General features: G+C 42.4%; 2 protein-coding genes across 2 annotated transcripts in view; one reads left to right on the plus strand and one right to left on the minus strand.

Moving 5' to 3' along the window:
- Positions 1 to 2639, plus strand: part of LOC115361990 (poly(rC)-binding protein 4-like) — a 32863-nt gene extending 30224 nt beyond the window's left edge. Inside the window, exons 13-14 of the mRNA XM_030055736.1 lie at positions 1207 to 1376; positions 1741 to 2639. Coding sequence (XP_029911596.1) covers positions 1207 to 1376; positions 1741 to 2077 — 507 coding nt within the window. The 3' untranslated portion in view covers positions 2078 to 2639. The remainder of the gene's footprint in view (positions 1 to 1206; positions 1377 to 1740) is intronic.
- Positions 2640 to 4790: 2151 nt separating this feature from the next.
- The window catches only part of LOC115361991 (dedicator of cytokinesis protein 3-like), a 56171-nt gene continuing 38359 nt past the window's right edge, over positions 4791 to 22602 (minus strand). The window contains exons 36-54 of the mRNA XM_030055737.1: positions 22497 to 22557; positions 22291 to 22384; positions 22019 to 22167; positions 18423 to 18509; positions 17990 to 18094; positions 16792 to 16933; positions 14969 to 15135; positions 13083 to 13169; positions 12663 to 12842; positions 12434 to 12517; positions 12195 to 12311; positions 11845 to 11966; positions 10988 to 11123; positions 10462 to 10543; positions 9949 to 10064; positions 8964 to 9048; positions 8762 to 8884; positions 8528 to 8610; positions 4791 to 7804 (exon numbers count right to left, since the gene is read on the minus strand). Of these exons, the coding sequence (XP_029911597.1) occupies positions 7190 to 7804; positions 8528 to 8610; positions 8762 to 8884; positions 8964 to 9048; positions 9949 to 10064; positions 10462 to 10543; positions 10988 to 11123; positions 11845 to 11966; positions 12195 to 12311; positions 12434 to 12517; positions 12663 to 12842; positions 13083 to 13169; positions 14969 to 15135; positions 16792 to 16933; positions 17990 to 18094; positions 18423 to 18509; positions 22019 to 22167; positions 22291 to 22384; positions 22497 to 22557 (2635 nt within the window). The 3' untranslated portion in view covers positions 4791 to 7189. The remainder of the gene's footprint in view (positions 7805 to 8527; positions 8611 to 8761; positions 8885 to 8963; positions 9049 to 9948; positions 10065 to 10461; positions 10544 to 10987; positions 11124 to 11844; positions 11967 to 12194; positions 12312 to 12433; positions 12518 to 12662; positions 12843 to 13082; positions 13170 to 14968; positions 15136 to 16791; positions 16934 to 17989; positions 18095 to 18422; positions 18510 to 22018; positions 22168 to 22290; positions 22385 to 22496; positions 22558 to 22602) is intronic.

A 22602-nucleotide genomic window follows, 5' to 3' on the forward strand; every position in this document is an offset into this window, starting at 1 on the left:
CAGCTGGTATCAACTGACAGCTGGTCTGAAAGGCCAGGGTCCAGTGGAGATTCTTGGTCCCAGTGGGGGAGAGACATTATCTGTGATCTGAGGTTTTGTAGCGGCCATTGTCTCTAGAGTTGCTCTTTAGGCTGGCTGTGCTCTGTGTCAACCCCCTGAATAATCTGCTGTGCCAATAATAGCCAGCCGGACCAACCAGGTCGCTGTGTGACAAATCAGACATTGTGGAACAGGCTGACTTCTCGGGAAAGGAATGTGAAATGCAGGGAGAAGGACAGGAGCACGAACACTTTGTGCTTGTGTGCGTGTGTGTGTGTGTGTGTGTGTGTGTGCGTGTCCACCTATGCGTCAGCCGCTGTTAAGCTGCCAGCACACACATACTACAAGTACTTCATCACTGTCGAGCCCACTCACTATACATCTGCATAACCCTGTAGCTGAGCCCTGACACCCTGCACTCAGGCTGATACTGCAGGCCTGGACTGTGCCTTTGCAGAATGAGATGAGCTGTTAAATGTCTATTGTCGCTAATAGGCACGAGTCCAAGCTAGGTAATGAAAACGGAACAAAAGTGATAATATGTGTGGGAATGTCATAAAACTTGTGTCAAAAGTACTCGCGGCAGAAAGACCACTCAAGCCGGTTGGACTCTATATTATATGTTTTGAGTTATTTTCCCATTACATTTTCCATTAGTGCGGAGATGCATTTAGCTGGCTCGTGTTTGGGAAGTGATTTGTTTGGGAAGTCATCATGACTCGGAGAAATCAATAACCTTTTAGCCACTCAGATTAATGAGAGGCAAATGTGCCCTCTCTCGTCTCTTTTACCGGGGCACACGCAGTTGCAATTAAGGCAGACTGGGAGAAAAAAAAGTGCTCTTGACATGCGAGATGGATGACCAAACCACTGAAGACAAAAATGTGATTGCAATGTTTAGAGTGGTCTGCAGCTTATGTACACTACATACAGTATTAAGTCAGCTCAACAGCACTGTGCTCAGTTTTGTGGTTTTGTATTCTGCCTTTGCACTTTTCACCAGAATCAAAGCGTCATGCCAACATAGCTGTTGAGTGATGCCTTCAGACAAATAATTTATTGAGCGATCTCTTTCCACGGCATGGCATCTGTCCTGTTCAGTATAGCTGTCTGCCGATTCATCTTGCCATCTATTGACCAATCTATCTCCCCTCACTTATTTTGCAGCTGATAGGCTCAATCATCGGCCGTCAGGGCACTAAGATCAATGAGATCAGGCAGGTGTCAGGAGCTCAGATCAAGATTGGCAGCCAGCTGGACGGCACCAGTGACCGTCATGTCATCATCACAGGAACACCGATCAGCATCAACTTGGCCCAGTACCTCATCACCTCCTGGTAAGAGCAACTGGCCAGTACAACTCTCCAATGAATCACTGCAAAGTGCAGCCCTGAGGGAATTGCATGGCTTTAAAAGGTCAAAGGTTGTGCTTTATGGTGATAAATGATAATGAGATGTGTTCTTATACTGCTTGTAATTGGTCTCGAGGGAATGAGCTTAGCGTGTTCTATTGTACCACATGACAGCGTCTTGTAGCCTTTTTTGAAATTCTGTCGAAATGGAGTGTCTGCTCTGCAGCTCTTGCATGTTTTTTAATATTTCACAGAAACTTCACCCAAGGTTACAGTGTAATCCTCTAATCTTCAGTCCCTGCCCTGTCTCCATGTCTCCCCCCAACCCCTCCTATCTCTGCCCTCATAGTTTAGAGACAGCCAAATCCACAGCCCAGGCAGCCACCATGGCCACTCCAGTCGACCTCAACATGGCCTTCACCCAGCCAGCCTCCCCAGTTGCCTCTCCAACTCCCACCCTGGCAGCCATGGGTGCCCTCACCCCAGCTCATGTCCTGGGCGCCCCCTACGGTGCCATGCCGCTCTCCGGCCTGCTAGGAGTGAAGTCCGTTCCCTTCCTGACTCTGTCCAGCCCCGCCCCCACCGTGGCCGTCACCGCAGCTCCCACTCTGGCTGCTTACACCACCAAAATCTCCTCAGCCAACTGCATCAAAAAGCCTGAGAGACAGAAGTTTGCTCCCTACTGATGTAGCCTCTGCGTCTCCGTGTCCGGAGAGTCAGATGAAGGACAGTCATTCAGTGTTCTTCTACAAACGCCTGATGTAGCCATATCCGCTGGCAGAGATTCTCTTGACTTTACTCTATGATGCACCAACAGAGAAGAGACCAATGGAGATTTGGAAAACAGCTATTCTAAGTTATTCACATATATAGATAAGTTGTGAGTTTCCCATGAATTGATGGACTGCTTTCACTTTCACCTCATCACTGTTAATGATCACTAATGCAGGGCTGGAACCTCACCTGAGAAACACATGTGGTTTAAAAAACGCACGGTGGTTTTACATGTGTATCTCAAGTCAGAGAGCAGCCAGAAGTATTTATCCTTCCGTAAATTTGTAAATTATACTCAAATGCTCTACTGTATGATGCTTTTATACAATGTCTATGTTTGCCTCTTGAAGTTTTTAAGAAAATTTGTAAATGTTTGGGGTGGGGGGGTTGTTTTTTAATAATTTATGCTAAGGTACTGTACTGTTCTGTACTGTTCAGTGTTATGTTTGTTTTGTTGGATGATTTCATTTAAAATGTGCAACTTGTTTAATCTTTATTTATTAGTATTGTTTCATTTATTAAAAGTCTTTGTTTCCGGACATGGCTAATGTATTTGTCTCCAAGTTTTTATCTTTTTTTTCTGGTTTTATTGGTAGCGCACTGATGCACAAGATTACAATTAATCTGTTCCATCGCATGCCGTGCAAACAGCAAATATTTATTGGAAACCAAGTGAGTGCTGAATTAATGCTGCAGCACAGACACATCGCCAAAAACAAAAAAAGAAAAAAAAAACAGTTTGCAAAGTGATGCAATGTCGGAACCAGGTTATTTTTGTTTTCCCCCTATCACAAGCTGGATGGTGGCATGTCATTCCAAATGCCAGATTTCATGAGGGATGCTTTTCACATCATTGTGCTGCTGTCCCCCTAACAATAACTGCAGTGTGAGGCAGAGCAACCCCAATAGAGAGAAGAGCTCTGCTTGCATGCACAAGTAACACATTGAACACATGCATGCGTGCATGCACACACAGAAAGACAGATACAGGCTCACATAGACTGGGATACGGCACTGCACATAAATGTGCTGAGATCACTCATTGTGAGTCCCATAAGACACTGCAAAATACAGTGAGGCTCCGAGACACAGGAGTCTGTGAGGACTGAAAGAGGGAGAAAAGGGCACAGAGAGAGACAACTGGAAAAATGAGAGAGCCCACAGTGACACTGTTAAAAGGAAATTCAGAATCTGCATCGACATGCACCACAGCATCATCGTCCTCTCGAGAGATAGTGTAGCTAGGATTCTTTCATCCCTAACTCTTTTTGACTGCACCATGGATACAGAGTGCTCATTGTTACCAAAGACATTCATTTTCAGAGGCAAACAGACACATAACCCTCGGCTGCAACTTCAACATTATTCAACAGAGGTCCACTGAGTGTCTAAACTAAAATATGGAGGAGTCTTGAGAATTAACTATTCATTCTGCTGTTTTTGTCTGAGCTGCTGATAAGAAAAAGCTTTTGTTAGAGCATTGAAGACTACTCTATCTATCTATCTATCTATCTATCTATCTGCTGCCTAATGCTGTTCATCATCATAATAACCACAGGATCTTTACCCCTTAACATCTTTTTTCTTTTTTCCCCCCTTTTCCTTATCTTGCATCTCATTGCAATTACAGGTGTGTTTCATCTAAGATAACCACTTCAAACATGAGAATCAGAACAGAAATACCACCAGTGAAATTAAGATAAATGACTGTAGACTCATTACCTACTCATAACAATTCTACCTTGATCATGATATTCTATGACTGCTTTATTTAAGATACACAAGACTTAGCTCAAATACTATGACTGCTTTATTTAAGATCCACAAGACGTAGCTCAAATAGTTTTAGCGTGAAGGGCCTCAGTCAGTCAGTCACTTGTGCCACCTGTGGGCCGCACATTAACACTGACGATACTGTGCTGCTACAACCAAATCTAACATGGTCTGAAGACTGGCTGACTGAATAAAATCAGCAGGCTTTGATGTTTCTCATGCATGAAGTATACACTCTCTGCAGATGGTAAAACAGAGAATTTGCATAACATTTTCTAATACCACTGTTGACATTTATTTGTAATGCATGGTACATGTTGCTTATTTTTTCTTCTTCAGATGAATAAATACAAATTCAGTTAAATTCGGGGAGCATTACTGCGTATCACACAAAAAGACATATTGCATCTGAATTTCAAATGATGGTGAGGAGAGGAGCAGGAGCTGCTGAGAGCAGAGACCTCAGCTGTCACTGCATCTGAAGCTTTTGTCATTTTTTTGTCTTCTTTCTGGGGCCTGTGGTGGACCCAAGGGCTGTGTGAAATTCTGTCATCTCGTCCACGCGTGCCTAGACACACACGCACACACATACACACACACACATACATACATACATACACATTTGCAAGAATACAAGCACATACACTCAAAATATTGCATGTCTTAAGGGTGCTACACATACACACACACACACACACACACACACACACACACACACACACGATAAAGGCTGCCTTCTTACCATTTTGAGAGGGCTCTTATCTATTTCCATGAGATACAGTGCCCCCTACTGTTGGGTCAATATATTGGTTTCCCATTCACGGCACAGTGAACGAACTGGGGAGACAGATGGAGCTGATAAAAGATTGTCTTTAATGTTTGGCATTGTTAATGAAGTCCATACCACAGCAGTTATGGGAGTAGGAAAACCACTTTTACAACCAAACACTGTTTGATCATGCTAACACCATATGTACAGGAAAGCACATTGAAAAGTGTATAAAGTATTTATATGAGAAGACTCAAAGTCAAGAACGGTGCAGACGGCCACAGTCTAATGGATTTGTCCTTTTTCAAACATTGATTATAGATATTTATCAATTACATCGATTTCTGGAGTACATGTATATACACAAAACAACAATAAACTCTTTTGAGGGGTCTGCAATAATTCTCAAAAATATTTCACAATACTGCTGTATGTACAGTAACAGAATTTACATTGAAAAATTCTATTGTACCTATAGTTTATGTGAGTATCACTCCACTCACTCAATTATCTTCAACGCCATCACGCTCACAATAGATACCCACATTTGCATCTGCCCTCAGGTTTTTGTCTCCATACAAAGTACAGTAGCTCATGCAGTACCCTGTGCCTTCTGTCTTGGTACGGGTTTGAAATATGTTCGCACAACTGATGATTTCACATACAAAAATAGATGTTGTCTAGTCAGCTGACAACCTGATGTACAATAACACAAAGCACCCACCTGCAAAAAGCAACTAGGAAAAACAAGTCTGTTAAAATATTAGCTGTAACCTTCCAACCTGCTGAGTGATACACCTCAATAAACAGCGCTGTTCCTCCAGTCCACAGAAAGTAAACGTCTTATTCAGTCCAAGCTTCGGCAAATTGTTATTTTTCACACAACAGAACATGATTGAGAAGAGCTGCAGGCAGAATAAGAAATATAGCGCTACAAACCAAACAACAATCTGAAACCAAAGCGGGACGAAACCATACAAAAACATCACTAGGTAGATATCTCATTCCTTCAGGGAGCATATAGAGAACAGGATGAAAAGGAGCACTGCTGTCACTCCATGAGCTTCTCACAGTCAGCTGAGGTGTCCGGGTGAGAGGTCGTACTGCATTTGAGTGCACTTAAGGCAGGAAGGCGATTCTAACGCTGGCTGAGTGGGGTTAGACGGGCCACTCAGTGGGTAGACAGTGTCATCAGATGCAAGCAATGCCACTGCAGCTGTCCAGGTTCAAAGTTCAGTCCTCACTGCTTAACATGGTCTGACAACCATCGAGAGACAGAGACAGAGAGAGAAGGAGAGAGAGAGAGAGAGAGAGAGAGAGAGAGAGAGAGTAGTACTGGCATTAGTTCTGTTTTCAGTGTCCAGTAGGTGTTCAAGGTGTGTTTTGGAGAGTCCTCATTCCATCCATCCCGTCTTGATTCACAATGAACATCAAACATGCTAAGTTTAGGACATGACTATCATAGGCTGTCTGCCGTTGTCCTTAGTTTTCATTCCGCAGTCCTCTCAGTCTGCCGAACGCTCTCGCTCCACTCGAGAGATATCTTGGTCACACGAAAAAAGAGACGAAGAAAGACTCCAACGTTGACTTAACTTAAAAGCACTTCAACAAAAAAAAAAAAAAAAAAAAAAAAAAAAAAAGAGAGAATTGCAACTTGTGTAATACAAATAGAACATCTCATTTGAATACATTCACGTTAGGTTTCCATACGTATGGTACGGATGGGGAATCATCACTGACTGGAGTTTGTGTCCCTTAAGATGCCAGTTCAAGAGGAGAGGTGCAAGTCTGAATCTAGAGACCTGCAATCCATGACAGCCCGGCAGCATCACTTATAAGTGTGCCATTTGATATGATTCACTATTAAGGAGCACTTAACAGTGTTTTAAAAACAGAATGAACACAGCCTTTGAAAACACTATAATGTAGCAAATTTATCAAAATAATAATTCATATATATGAAGCCTTTAAAGCATAGAAGTCACTTCACTGTGAGTATAACCTTCTGTAGTTGCCTTGTATTGTGAAAATGAAGAAGCAAAATTAAGGGAGCTCAGAGCTTATACTGTACCTGGGATCATGTTGATCATGGTTGTTACGTTTCACAAAACTGTTGTCATATTATTCTCAAATGAAAAAAACATGCTCACAGACTAGTTGTACAATTGTGTACAATCAATATCAATTTTTGAACAAAGTTAACGTTATCTGTCTTATTGTTCAACTGATAATATTCCCTTATTAGTGTCTAAGAGGCCATATGGAGCACAGTGACGGCAGTTGTGCCTCAAAGTCAAGTTGAGATTTACTCCTTCTTTCCTTTCCTTCATCTGCACTGAAACGAACACAGACAGTGAGTAAACTGAACATTCACCATTGCGTTACGCAAGGATCCCTGTATTACTGCTCCTTTAAATCAGTGCAAATGAAGGGAAGAAGACAAGGCGGAGAAACCCCTAAAAACACAGCTAAAGAATCCTCATCACTGTGCCTCCTCGTGCTCCTCGCTGATGCACTGCTCCCAGGTGTGCTTCACCTGCTCCTCTCTGTGGCTATGGGGGGAATGGAAGATCCTCCGGGGCAGCGGGATGGGCTGGGGTGGCAGCTCCTCTTCGGGGATGCAGCCCTCCCTCAGGTAGGGCTTGGGCGGCACGGCTGGAGGCTGGGGCCGGCGGTAGGGGATGTGGTGGGGCCCGTGAACGGGTGCATGGTGGTGAGGCGGCGGCCCGTGGGAGTGGCTGTCCAGCCCGGGATGGGAGTGAGTGTGACTATGAGGGTGAGGGTGTGTGTGCGGGTGCGAGGCGGGACTGCGGTAGTGGAAGGGGCGGACCGGGTCCATGGAGTCGAGTTCAGGTCCGCTGTAGTGGATGTGCAGGTAGGGGGAGGCCAGGTATTCGTCAGGAGGGGACCACAGGTGACTGGGAAGAGGTTCCAAGGCATCGTTCCTGATAGGGCCAGTGTCTGGGTACTGGCCTCCAAAATTACTCTCACTCAAAGAGGACACACCACTGCTGGCACTACCTGACAGAGTGGAGTTACTGCCTCCTAAAGCTGACTGAGGACTGGTGGGGGAGCCGGGGATGGGGTGGAGAGGAGACTGGAGAGAAAGAGAAAGAGACATTAGTTGTCATGGGTGCACTTCTCTTGACCCGGTGTAAAGGAAAAAAAAAAAAGTCTTATTGTGTTGTCACAATAACCAAAATTTCCATATTTATTCTATGCCACTTTAAAGTATTATATTCTGTTTTAGGAAAATATTTTTACCATATGTGCACTTCTAGCTGAAATTCCATTTCAGTGACATATTAAAGCAGCGTTTATGTGTGGAGTGGGATAGGAATAATAAGAAGAAGAAGAAGCAGAAGAAGATGAAGATGAAATAAAAGGACAGGGCAGAAGCAGAAGAAAAAAAAGAGGATGAGTAGGAGATAGTCTGGAACAGCAGTCATGACAAATTTCAATGGAGGCGGATACCTGAAAACATTGTTGACAGCATCAAAGGGTCTATCACATCCTCACCTGAATCCCAGTCCACCGAAACTTGACGACAACACATGTTCAACGAGCAAAATATGGAACTATTTGCCTTACAGAGCCCAAAAAAGATGGACACCCAGTGGACATGTCAAACCAAGAAGTTGCTACCAAGCTGTCAAAGTGCAGTTTGACAAGATTTTATTTATTCTTTTTTTTTTTGGTTTGCCATCATGTTGTTGTCGCATAAAATCCTAAGGTACTGAACTTTCTGAAAATTCTGGTATTGTGACAACACTGTAGTACGAGGTAATGTTTTTCTGATGTAGAGCTGCGGTCCCTGTACCTTTCGGAGGGAGCGGACAGGCAGAGCAGGGGGCGGGTCACTGTTCTGGTGATGAAATGCGTCAAAGTGCATCAGGAAGTGGCCTGCAAAGACAATCAAACTCATATATGTCAAACAAATATACTCATATAAACATTTAAGCAAGTAAAGGTCTCAGCTGAGCATTTTCTCAACACCATACGGAAATTCCATTTGATTTGAATACAATGACAAAAAAGTAAAAGGAGGCAGTACCTGGTGGGAAGGACCTGGGTGGGACGGGGGGCATGATTACCCCTCCAGTAGAGCCGGGCATGTAGGACACCGGCTCCCTGTTCTCTCCGTCCAGACTCCAGCTGCTCGGAGCATTGGGGAACACTGGGGGAGGAGTGGAGCCATGTCAACACATCCTGCTTACATCTCGTTTTTGGAAAAGTCTGCCCTGGCTCTGTCTTACCTTTCTCTGGTAGATTCATGTGGGCATCAGCACACGGCTTACAGGGGCTAACTTGCTGAAGTAAGGCACGCTGCATGTGGTTGTTCTGTAAAGAGCAGCAGCACAACACAAAATTTGAAGTGGTAAGTGATTTTTTTTTTTTGTTGTTGTTGTTGTTATTTGTGACAGCTTTTTTGGTATGTGGTCATCGCTGTGGGGTTTTTTGCACTTCCCAAAGACCAAAGTTTCAGTTTGAATTTCCATATTTATGCTAGCTACCTAGTTCCTCCTCTATTTATCCCAAACAAGCTGCTGTTGCTGCTTTGAGTGTCAGAAAAAAACAAAATTCCCTGTGGGGCAATGGATCATCCCCCTGGATGTAACGTAATGCTACAAGCTATTATGATCAACCATTCCCGATCCTTTTCATGTCAAGGACCCCCAAAATAAAAGCAAAACAAAACATGCACCCCCATTTTGGAGGATCAGAAGAAATCTGCTCAGAAGAAATCCCTTCTGAGCAGATTTGAGGTACAGTCTTATTCACTCCCTTGACTTCCAGGAAATACCATAGATGTTCAATCAATCACTCAATATTTATTTATATGGCGTCAAATCACAACAGAAGTTATCTCATGACGCTTTACAGGTGGAGCAGGTAAAGACCACGCTCTACAAATTACAGAAGAAAAAAAGAAACCCAACAGATTCCCTCCTGAGCAAGATGTTAAATTAATCTGTTCATCCTTTCACTGCAACCCTCTCAGGGACCCCTGGTGGTCCTGCACCCCAGGTTGGGAACCACTGGTTTAGACAATCAAATGGAACAAATGTACAAGCAAGTGAATCACTATTCCATTATGTAACACAGCTACAAAGTAGCAAAAAGGCAATTTATTTCTATGAAAATGTCATGGTTTATTACTATAAATAGCCTCACAGTCTTTCATGTGGTGTATTTTATACTCTGCTATGGTGCTGTATATTTTAACAGGCTTATCAGTACCTGTCCATTCTCAGCCATGGGGTAGTACATTGAGTTGTTGGGTCTCTCACGGTGAGGCGGCAACAATATCATCACTTCCCTGTTGTGTTTGGCCTTATCTGGCAAGGACGGAGAGCCTGGGCAGAGAAGGAACATGGAAAATTAGGTTTCTGTTTTCCATCTCTACTTAATATAAACTTGTTGCATGGATAGGCACTGTGCTGTAGCTCTATTGCTAATCTTTCTATACAAAATCACACACTAATAAAGTTATCTCAGCTATCTCAGTAGCAATTAAAATGCAGATATATATTTCTTCTAACTTCTGTATAGCTTAGTTTTATGTAACTTCTATGTATGATTTGTATGAGATACCTTCTTTTCTAATTGTCCCTCTACTGAGGCATAAGTTATTGGTAAAACTGTCACATGAAGGACTATCATTCATATTCAGGTAGCTTAGCAGTATGATCTTCATTTCAAACTCTGTAACCATCTCTCGTATGACCTCCCGGTGTGCTCTGCATTACTTACCTCTGGCACTCGAGGGAGCAGAGTTGATAATCTGGGAAGAGTTAGAGCGAATAGAGCTCAGGCTGGAGGAGGAGGGGCTTGGCTACAAAAAAATATATATATAATAATTGCTAGAATGATTAAAACACTTTTCCTGAATACAGAGAAGTCTAATGCATTTGCCAAATTTAAGTTTTACATCTGACCCAACTCAAGCTGGGTCTGCAGTGGAAAAAATAACAATAAAAGATAAGGTGCATTGATGTAGCAGCAATTAAAAGATAGGCAAACGGTGAATAAATTGTTCAATCACTGTAGAATAAATTGTTGTTTAATAGTGCTGCAAAGGTCGTATCCTCATGTGACTTGCACCAGTGTGACACTTTGACTGTTTTTTTTTTCTCTGTAAATCCATATCATATAGGCTCAAGTCAGCTAGGAAAGGTGTGTGAACTGTATTTCAAAAATAAAATGTGAGTGAGCTGAGTTCTGGTGATTAATCCTGATCTGTATGTGTGCTAGTGAGTGTCGGCATATTAAAATCTACCTGCATGTGCACTGCTTCCTCAGGGTGCTCCCCCATCAGGCCATCGGTCATTATAACCAAGTTTCCTGCCTCACTGGACGTGTGGGAGGACAGGGAGGAGGACGAGTGACGGATCGAACCCTGCAGGTTCAGAGGGCTGCGGGACAGAGGCAGGGTTGTGCTTATAGCAAAATATAAAAGCAATTAATCAGATAAGACTTGCAACTGAGAGAATTATTAACCATGAAGGTGAGTGTGTTCAAGAACGTGTGTGTGTTTGTGTCATGTCTGTGTGTTTGTAGGTCCTGTTCAGCTATATTGTATGGACCAGTTTAATTCCTGTACTGCAGCAATTAAAACTTTTTAGGAAAGAGAGGACATTCTGACTACTCCTCATTTTGAAAACAGGCAAATTTAAAGTTAGGGGCTACATTTGTGGTTCGGTGAAGGTGAAGTTTATTCTACACTCTTAACTCACTTGGAATTTTACTCTGACTGATCAAAGCTGTAGATTCTGAAATATATGTGTTGGTGAAAGCATTTAAAATTGCAGTAGGCAGTATTTAAAGTAACAGCGCCTCCATCTTGTGAGCCTAAATTACAAAGAAAAGCTGCAATAGAGGAGTTGGTTTCTCAAAATGAAATCGGATATGATGTCTTTGGCAAATCTTCTCTTACCACAAGAGCTGAAGAATCCAAATTCAAATTGCAAGGACATTTTTTTTTGTCTTTGCAATTAAAATGAGCACATTCCCATAGTTTAAATGAACTGAAAATGGATTGTCATGATTGTGCAGGGTTATGGCTAATGTTAGTGCATCACATACAGTTTTACAGCCATGTGCCTGTGTGTATCTGTGTGTGTCTGACTAACTGACCTGTGTCTGTGTATAAGGCGCACACTCTCAGGGCTCATGTGGCTGTGGGAGGTCAGGATGCCTCTGGGAGAGCTGACACCTGGGCAGCTTGCAGGGCCAAATCGGTCCACACCCGGCAGACCCTGCTGGGACCCAAGCACATACTGCTCTGGATATTTACACTGCACAAACATGGATGAAAACACACACATAAATATAACAGGCATGCTCCTTGCACATCAATTTACACACACATGGATGCACAGATGCACACGTCGGAATAGTTTGTAGTTGCTGCATGTCTGCAAGGATAAAAGAAACACGGCTCAAACAGAAATGTAAAAAGCTGAGCCTCATGTGGGATTACTCACATGGTGTAAACCTGTCCTCATCATGTGGAACTGGTCTACAAGCTTTTTGTGCAAGGGGCGCATTTCTGGGTGCACCAGCTTCTCGTGAACGGCCAGGCCCACCCCTAGAATGTGCACCTAATAAATTTTAAAAAAGCACACAAGACGACCAAAAAATTACTGCTGGAGTCAGGTGGATGTTTACACCATGATCAGGCCAAGTCTGCTCATATTTCATGGAGTCAGAAGTTGGGTTTGACCTGCTCCTGCATGAGGTCCTTCAGCTGTGTGACCCTCTCTGTATCCTCTGGGTGGCTGTTGATGTAGTCCTTATCAAAGAAAGCCTGTTGCAGAAGAGGACAAGTTGAAAAACAGGGATCCCCTCCAAACACTGATCTAATTCATGAATTTGGATAATTCAGTAAACCCATCTATTCATTTCTCTACTCTTTCCTCCCTCCCTCCCTCCGTTCTACAACAGCACTGTACCTCCTGGTATCTGGCAATGCCTCCATTCACAGCAGCATCTATGACCCCATTGAGGCACATGCTGAGGGGGTTGATGTTGCCATGATGCTGTCTGTGTTGGTACTGGCTGATCAGCGTCCGTAGCTCCTGGGTCTTATTTTCCACCACATAAATGGCGTTCTCCAGAGGGCTCACCTCCACCTGGAAATTGATATGTTCCCCCCCAAAGCCATGACAGTAAAAATCTGATGTGGAATTTGTACATGTGCAGAGATCACACCGAGCTCCCTTTATTCAATCTAATATGCTCCCCAAGAACCATGGGGAAAGATATGGCTTTAGATCTGTTACAAGAGGGATTGGGGAAGCTGTCTAGCAGACGTCCCCCGGGAGGCAGCACTCACGGTATGAAATGATAGAGTGAATGTTAAAGCTCCTCACCACTTCTCTCCTCTCCACTTCGGCCCAGCGGGAGATCCCAGGGAGAGGCCGGGACAGGATCAGGGTGGTTCTCTCTATCCACAGGCTCTGTTCAATGTGGAGACAGAAGACAGGGGCTTTGTAGTTGCTTTACAAACAGGAGCAGGCAATAAAACAATATCAAATATATTTTTAAATATATTCCAATATATTTTCAATATAGGTGTCGGATGTCAATAAAATTCAACATCATTATCTTCTGTGCTAGACACACAAATAGCCAACTGTGTGGAAAGAATAGACAGCAGGCACATGAATGGAAGACAAACTGCAAATCAAGTGGCAGGAATAGAGAAAGAGACAGACAATACACACAAACTGCATGCTGTATTGTTTATGTTGGCTGAAGGAGGTTAGCATAATGAGCCTTCTGATGTGTTATGGTTTCCCTCAAAAGCCAAAGTAGCCTTTAAATGTGACATAAAAATTATCTGATATATATCAAGGAAATTACTGATGATCAGTTTTATCGTGTTAACATTTTTGGCCAAAATGCCCAGCCCTAATTACAAATAAATGAACCACATCTGGCACCATCATGGAGGTCCAGTGCAGAACCAAGTGCATGTAAATAACAGCTACATATATTAGCAGCAAGGCTAGAAATAGAGCAATACCTGAAAAAGAGCAGTGGTGGTGTGGATGTAAATGTTGTAAATGTGAATGGGGAGTCTGATGTTTTCAGTCACATAGGAAACTGTGAAAGTGGCACCTAGTTTCTATTCCAAAATACTACAAGGTGTGGTTTGGGTAAGAAGTATATATGTTTCTCAGGTCCTATGTTATAGTCCCTTCACGTGTCTTCTTTCATGCACATTTTCAAAAACCATTTCAGACACATGAGATTCATGCCCCAACCCAGGGACCCATGATTGTTCATCATTTGGTTATTCTCTAGTGATGTATAAATCTCAAATGTAGAGTTGAATCATTAAACAACATGCAGGCTCAGTGAAATATTCTTTGAGATGTTATGAGGCCTGGACATGGTTTGTTTCATCTTCTCTTCAATATTTTTCAAATTTAGGGCATCAGTATGCCTGCCATATCCAGGTCTACCGTTACTATATAATGGAGTGCTAGACACCAGATGGAAAAACAACAGCAAATATTAAAGAAGTGTCTCATCTCTCTCATGAAAGTCGATATAGAAGTTATTCAGATAAAGTTTGGCTAATAACTGTTCCACAACTGTTCCAAACTCATTTCACGCTTTGATATCTTATGTTAACCACCAATCAGCAAGCATTACCTCATTTATAATGAGGTACAAACATTTGCATTAATTCATATAGAAAAAATATAGTAGCCAATTAAGAGGAATTTTAAGATTTTAGCCAGGAAGAGTCAACGAAGGTCTGCTTTGTTAAAACTGTTTGTGGTTCTTTTTGCCACACACTGAAGGAAACAGGGATAAGAAGTAATGGCCTCCTCATTTTCATTTATTTTATGGGATGTTTTTTGAGTTACTGACAAATGTACAAAGCCTGTTTTAAATTTGCTTATGTACATAATCATCATTTTATTCAGCATGAGTGTGGACCACAAGAAGTTTGTGCCTCAGGGCTTGTCAGTCCTATGATCCTGTCCTGCTTTAGAGACAAAACCAACTGTTTACAGCCACTGCAGCCCAGTAGCTGAAGACCTCCAATGCGGCCACCAGAGGGTGTGTAACATACAGCTACACCTGAGACGGCTCTGTTTTTGTTACCTCTAATCGAACAGCAGCAACCACAGATTTGATTCCATTTCAGGTTTTACACACAAATGTTACAGCTGATGTCGGTATTACTGTGAAAAAGGATCACAGGGCGGCAATGGACAGACACGGCATCGGCTCGTCCTACCCTGAACTCGTTCTCTCTGTCCTTGGGTCCCTTGTGGAAGGGCCTGTCATAGTGGAAGCGGTTGACATTGTTAATGCGGTAGAAGCTCTTGATCCTCTCAGGCACACGCTCCAGCTGAGGCACATCAGAAATGTCTGACACTGGAGTCACAGCATAGATCTGCAGGTCTGAAGACAAGTGTCAAGGAAGTGAAGGCCATATGGGCAGGCGTGTTGACAGGACAGAGAGAGATCGCTCGCCATATTCATACAGTTGATTTGTCCTCAGCCTGTCAGACTCAAGGAACTGCATTCAAAGTTTGCTTTTAAACTGTGATAAGCTGTCAGATACACACAACTATAGGACAGCCATAGTGTACCAAACCCAGCTGTAATGAGACCTGTAAATATCAGCAGTTTTCAAAGTGAGGTATGGAGACCCACAGAGGTCCTTGAGGGGCTGTAAAGGGATCCTCAGCGACAGGGACGGTTTTTGCTATGGGCAACGTGGGCAACCGCCCAGGGCGCAATCTACTTGGGGGCGCACAAGCGCCGTCCAAAAAAAAAAAAAAAAAAAAAAGTGCGTCCGCAAAAAAAAAAAAAAAAAAAAAAAAAAAAAAATCGTTTCTAGACTAATATCGCTCATTTCCATGTCAAGTTCGTGCAGTGGGCGCTGAGGCGCCCCTACTATCACGTCAACTTGCTGCTGAGAGTCATGTATACAGGTCGTGTGTGTCAGAAGAAAAGGCAAGGGGGAGGGGGGCGCGGGGGATCAACTTGCGACTGCAGAGGCTGTGCGCAGGTTGTGAGTCTCAGGAAAAGCAAAGGGGAGGGGGGCGGGGGATAGACTAACCTCTGATATGAAAGATCCCAGGCCAAACAACACAAACTGCTGCTTCCAAATAAATTGTATTTCATTCATAAAATTAATATAGACCCCTTATAGCTACATGTAATTTATTGGGTTATGTGAAAATGCCAAACAACAACAACAACAACAACAAAAAGTCAGTGGAGTATCATGGACAAAAGGCCAAAAAAAACATCAGGTGCCCCGTTCAGAAAGAGAAGGAGAGAAGAAGAGGAGAAACGTTCAAAAGATAAAGGTATGCAAGTCTCTATGCGTGACGTTAATTGTGCATGTAATGAAACAGTAGCCTATACCCTATTTATTAGCCTCTTGCTAATATGTTGCCACTTAGCCACACAATTTTTTTTTTTTTTGGTTTTTAGTTTTGCTGAACAAGCAACTATTAAAATTTTAGGCATCATGTCATGGAATTAATTTCACCCATAGGCTAGTTTGTGTTTGCAACACAACAAGTGCAAGTTCACATTGCCTGTTAGTCTGTGGATTTGGTAAACAATACGTCCTGACTGTGGAATTTTAAATTTTTTTTGCTATACGTGGGTCTATGGTAACCTAAATAACTTCCTATACACTGACATGACATTTTGTAAGCTATATGTGATATAGCTTTATGAGTAATTTCTAGTGTGTTATTCTTAGTTAATAGGATGTTAACAAATGATAGGCCTGATGTGGTGGGGGGGTGGGGGATGGTTCGCCCAGGGCGCAAAACTAGCCAGGACCGCCTCTGCTCAGCGACATGAGGAATAGTTTAAATCCACTCTATTTTAATTCACTATGTTGTTATGATACAAAAATCATGAGTGATTATTTTATCATTATGTATCTACGCAATTTAATACTTATCACCAAAATGTTTTTGCATATCAGGGTCTCTGGGGCAAAATCACTTCAAATGGGGATCTAAGGCAGACTGCAAGTCAACCTGGGGGTCTGGAACATTAAAAAGTGTGAAACCACGGGGAACAGGATACACTGAGCATCACTCTGCAGGATGGTGTCGTCTGGTTGGTTGGGATGCTGCATGGCGATGGCCTGTGGAAATTCTCCCAGCATCCTCTGCTGGAAGTCCTCTAGCCGCTCATAGTCATAACCACGACAAACAAACTCCTTGTTCTGAAGAGAAGAGAAGACAACAGAGTTACGTAAGAGAGGAGCAGATTGAGGTGAAAGGTAAATATAGCAAGCTCACATCTTGGAGAGCAGCGTGATTCTGCTGTGCACGACTCTCAGCGTGTTATACTACTTGCTCAACTTTTATAACATGAAGAGGAATTATGCCTACTCGGGAAGTCACACTGCCAGATGCATGGTAGTTGATAACAATAAGACAATTTAATTCTGTTGATACCAATACCACAGTTTTTCAATACCTGATTTGATACCACGGCAAAAACAGAAATCCAATTCATCTCGAACTACTTTATCAAAAAATTGTGTATATACATAAACAAGCAAACAGGAACTTTATATGTTTCTAGCATTTGAACGTATTGGCTAAACTAGAATATGAAAACTGAGTTAAAGTGCAACCCTGGCCTGCAGCCTTCAAGTAAAAAACAAAACACCGCAACAAAATACTAATTTCAAGTTAGAGGATCTTCATGAATTGTCCTGCTTTAACAGTAAGAGCAATGGTGTGATTATGTGCTCTCATTTTGATTCACAGTCCATGTGTAAGCTGTGTAAGCATGACTGCAACTTTAAGTGTTTCCGTAATTAAACGTACAGGCTAAGGCTACATTAGAATACGAACACAGAGTCTCCGAGTGAAATATCAAGCTGTTATGATACTATCGACACTACAAAAATGAGCACTGGTATTGTTCTCTCAATTTTGGTATTGATTTGGTACCTACACATCAATTATTGTGCCTTCCCTAATGCCCCAATAAGATTAAGCCAATTGATTTCAGCTTCTCTTTAAACTATTGATGGATTTTCCTTAACTTCTATGCTTTGCAGCTGGGCATGGATTCAGGGTCGCTCCCCGGCCTGATTTATTTTCAGTTATTTAGCCGTATTTTTACCCACCGAGGCTATCTGTCTTGAAGGTACTACTGCCGATACCGTTTTCTGCAGAGGTATGTGAGTGCAGTGTAACTAGCGGAATCAGCAGAATCACAACTGTGTCAGGATGGACATGATGAGACTGGCTTTCAAAAGTTTTACCCTGAGGAAGAAGGGAAACTTCCTTCCGTAGAAGCCCATTCGGAAGAATTCAGGTTCGATCCTCTGCTGCTCGATGATGTTGTCATAGTATGCCGCCTCCATTTTCTGTCACAAAATGATACATATGCAAAGTGCCATGATGAATAATGATTTGCTCACACACATTACTGAATGCCGCGTTGTTGCTAATGATGCATGTGGGTGTCTGCTGGAGTTCTGACATAACACAATTCTGATGTTGTGTTTGTTGCTTCACACTTCACACCGCAGACACAGAGAGGTTGGTGGTGAGAGAGGGAGCTGTAAATCTCACCTTCATCTCTTAACAGTGGATATGACATGCTTGTGTGTGCATTGTGGCCAAAACCTGGATGATAATAACGGAGGTGACACAAACAAGAAGCAGGTAAAGCTCTCAGGTCGTCTTACTCACCCGTATCCAGCTGAGGCTCTGATAATCATATAAAGTCTCATACTGGAAAGCCAGCTCCCGGCAGAGCGAAATTCCATATTCCCAACACTGGAAAATGAAACAAGAAACACTGTTTTACCTCTTTGTAGTCTGATTTTCACTTAAATTTCCCCTTCACTAATTTTAAAGCCACAAAAAATCACCTTTTATCACACAAAGCAACTCTTCACTGAAGCTTAGCCGCTCTTTGATAGAGTGAAATATTGAAACCTCGGATGCCACTGGTTTATGGCTGCACCATTACATCAAATAGAAAATATCAAACTGTTTTGTGCATCATTTTATATGCATTTCCCTGTAATTCTGCAGCAGACCAGTTTGGTATCTTTGGCAACCTTGTGATCTCCACTGGAATTTAAAATGAAGTTCCGTGGGTTTGAACAAAGCTCTCATTTGTAAGCATGCATGCCGACTGGATTGGCACGGGTGAAGAGATTCCAACAGAAATAACAACACTGACTGGGGACATGGTAAAACCTTTGAAACTGATTGGCCTTATAACATCATTTTAGATGGAAAAATATGTATCAAATATTGAGCGGTTATGTCTACATGCATTTACAGTGGGTAGACTCATTAACGCAAGAGGACTGGAGACATGGCAGAGCACTGGGTAGCTGAATAATCAGTTAACTTAATGAATCTGCATTTCGCTGAATTTTTAATCAGCATTCGGACATGAATACAAAAAACTTCAGCCAATCAGGCTCAGTCCTTTGAAAGAAGTGGAAAAGGTCTGACCGCAAGAGTGCCGCTTGCCTACTGGGCTATATTTAAACCGCAAAGGTCAGAACCAGAGGAACTTATAATATCACACTTGGAATTCAATATGGCTTCAAAATGTTACAAAGCACAAACGATGTGATCTCTGCAAAGGGACCGGTCTTAGCTCAGCAGCCCTGAAGGGGAGGAAAGTTTCTTAGCAGGAAGCATGGATGTAGCCTGCTTTTTTTTTTTTTTTTTTTAATCACTGTAGTTACTGTAAAGATGGCCTGGTGTCTGTACAACTGTATTTTCCTTTAACTTCAAGTAAATGATTCAATCAGAAAGACTGGCTGGTACCAGAATAACTTTCAAGCTCATGGATTTCCTTTTGACATGGGTGCATTTTTTTTAACATTCCTACAGGGAAAGCAGAGGAACCCAGGGATCCAGACCAGTTGGTTATCTCTTCTTGAGGAGTGGCGCTACATACAATAGACAAGGTGACAAAGAGTTAATGAAAGCCACCTTTTACTTTTGTCTCCTCCTGTGACGCTCCCGAGTCCAGAGGCCATTGTCCTCTCCGAAGCACAGGGACTAGACGACTAATTTAATTTTGTGGCTGAATAACAGCCGGTGGAGGAGCGATTCAAGGATGAAGCAAATCAGATTTGAGCAGACATCTGACCCTTATTTGGTATTATTCTGTTATGGCATGGACACAGGCTCCGTGCTTGTATCTACAGTATATTACAGTGTTTCCTTCAGTACAGACAGATCCGACATAATACAAGACAGGTGCCGAAGCCAGGAGACAACGATGATTCTATTTCACCAATCAGCAGTTATGACTTTGTCTCCAACACTAGGGAAACAAAAACACTTCAAATAATAAAAATGAAGCTGAAAAAAGGCAATCCATCCAAGCACATGGCTGGCTGAATACATAAAACGATTAGACTTCTGAAAAAGAGATGATGACTGGCCAAATGTTTAACAGTGCCAAGATGCAGGGCATGGGGTGACTTGTTACCATATCATGACATTGACTTGATAAAGAAGAGCCAAAAAGCTTCATACAGGACTGTATCAATCATGTTAGGAAAGTGATTTTATATGCTTCCCCGTTCAACTGTCTTTTGTGATTTAGCTCAACTGCTACAAATAATAAAAGGAAAAATTTTATTTTTAGGGACACCAAAAGATCTAAAAATGGTAATGCCATAACTGATTTTGGTCAACAGTGCGATAACGTCTAACTGGATTTGCACCCATTATGACCCAAATGCGACAACCCCGCCTCTCTGTGGCTGCTGGGTTGCCTGGCTTGTTTTTGTCTGTGTGTTTTGTGTTGCAGGCGCCCAGCAGGCACACTTATGGGACATTAGGGACACCTGGGCTCCGTGTTCCCCGTGTATGAAAGCGGCCCCAATTCCTCCCAGTCGGGGAGAGAGAGGAGTAAATTGCTCCATTCTCTCCACACCCCACATTTTTGTCTTCAATTTTATTCACCATTCAACAACCCAACACTATTCTCTTCACTCATACACACACACGCTGACACCACTGATGACTACCACACCTCATAACATTTTAGCAGGCTTTAGTTAACTTTGGTTACTTTAAAATAAATGAATTATGTTGTAACCCATATCTTGTCCTGTTATGTGTCATAACCTACAAACCAGTTATAACAAATGGGCTTCTTGTACCAAACCACAACTTGCAGGGCTTAGCTTCATACATTTTGAATTCTTTGCTTTTTCCTGCACTTGACCAGCACCCTAAACATTTACGCAGCTGTGAAGGGGAGCTGTGTCAAGATTTATTCATTTAGCTAGTTAAGGAATGTATTAATTTAATGAAATTCAGACAGGTGAAAGACAGGTACACTCAGTTTTTTTTTTTTCCTGAAGAGTTTTTTAAGGACAGATTTGTCACAAAGTGCTTACAGCAAAAATAATACAGACTAAAACAAGAGAGAGCAAAAAACATCACAAATGACAGACAACCAGCGAAATGAGGCGGAGGCACAGGGAGGAGCTGGTAAAAAGGTGGATAAACAGCTTCAGAGTGATTTTACGAGGCCCGTCTGCTCCCCTGATGTATTATGGTTTAATTAACAAGTTATTGTTTGGGAACGATTCACTCCAGGTGAGAGATAACAACCAGCAGTACATACTTTGAAACGACTACAGACTGTACAGACTGATCACCTTGAAGACCCTTCATGACCTGACCCAACATTATATTTTAGACCTTTTCCCCCGTTATGAACCTCTGTGTAGTTTGAGATCCAGCAGCCAAGATCTCCTGTCTCCTCAGAGTCCAGGCTGAAAATTACACGGGACAGAGCTTTTGCCATCAGGGCCCCAAAGCTCTGGGACGTCCTGCTTGAGGAAACAATGCTGCCTGAGTGACTCCTTTAAAGTCTCTTCTGAAAATGTACTTTTATCAGAAAGCATATCCTGATTTTATCTGAGGTTTATTTTACTGGATTTTATTTGTTTTTAATTGCAAGTTTAATTGAATTTGCTCTTCATCTATCTTATGATTAATTTTGTTATTTTGTTTTACTTTATTTTTTCTCTCCAAGAAGCACTTTGTACTTGGTTTTGCTATTGTTAAGTTTTTTTTGACTTTCACTTAACTACTTTACTTAGTATTTTATTGTAATTAGTTTCAGTTTCACCTTACATTTCTCGTTGAAAAGTGATTACTTACTGAAACCAACTGATATTGTTCCAGTAATAAAACACCATGTTATGTATTGCTGCTCTCCAGGGGCAACAGACCTGATTTGAACTCAGACAAAGCGCTGGATTAGGTTATGAAGATAAAAAAAATTCACTCGCCTTGCCCTTGTTGAAGTAGTGGAGGATCTTACGGCTGAGGTTTTCTTTGCGTTGCCACTCGCTCTGAGACGGGTAGTGGAGGAAGTCCCTGAGGGGCCGGTCCTCCCACTGCAGCAGCTCCCAGTACAGCAGCAAGGTGAACGCCGCCTCTGGTGGTGGGGTCGAGAGGTGACAGAGCAAAAGTCAGAGCAAAGCACACTATCAGCTTCGTCTCTCATCGTGTGCGCGAGCTTGTTAGCACAGCACATGTAAACCTGCTGTCTTTCTGTTACCTGTGAAGTCCTCTGCCTGAAGATGCAGGTCACACAGTTTGTGGATGTAGCGGATGTACATGTCCTCCTTGTTTACCTCTGACTTGTAGAAGTTCTGGGGTTAAACAGAAAAATTATTTCTCATAATCAAATTCCATGTTTTGCAAATAAATACGACCCATTTGTCCTAAAACCAACACTAAAAAGACTGTAAATCAATATCTCACCATGAGGTTGACAGAGCCTCCAATTTTCTTGTTCTCCATCTCATCTCCTTTCATACAGTCCCTAAACATCGAAAACGGATTTTCTGTTACTATCCTGCAATTTGGT

This window comes from Myripristis murdjan, chromosome 7 (genome assembly GCF_902150065.1).
Source record: "Myripristis murdjan chromosome 7, fMyrMur1.1, whole genome shotgun sequence".
In the NCBI taxonomy this organism is placed as follows: domain Eukaryota; kingdom Metazoa; phylum Chordata; class Actinopteri; order Holocentriformes; family Holocentridae; genus Myripristis; species Myripristis murdjan.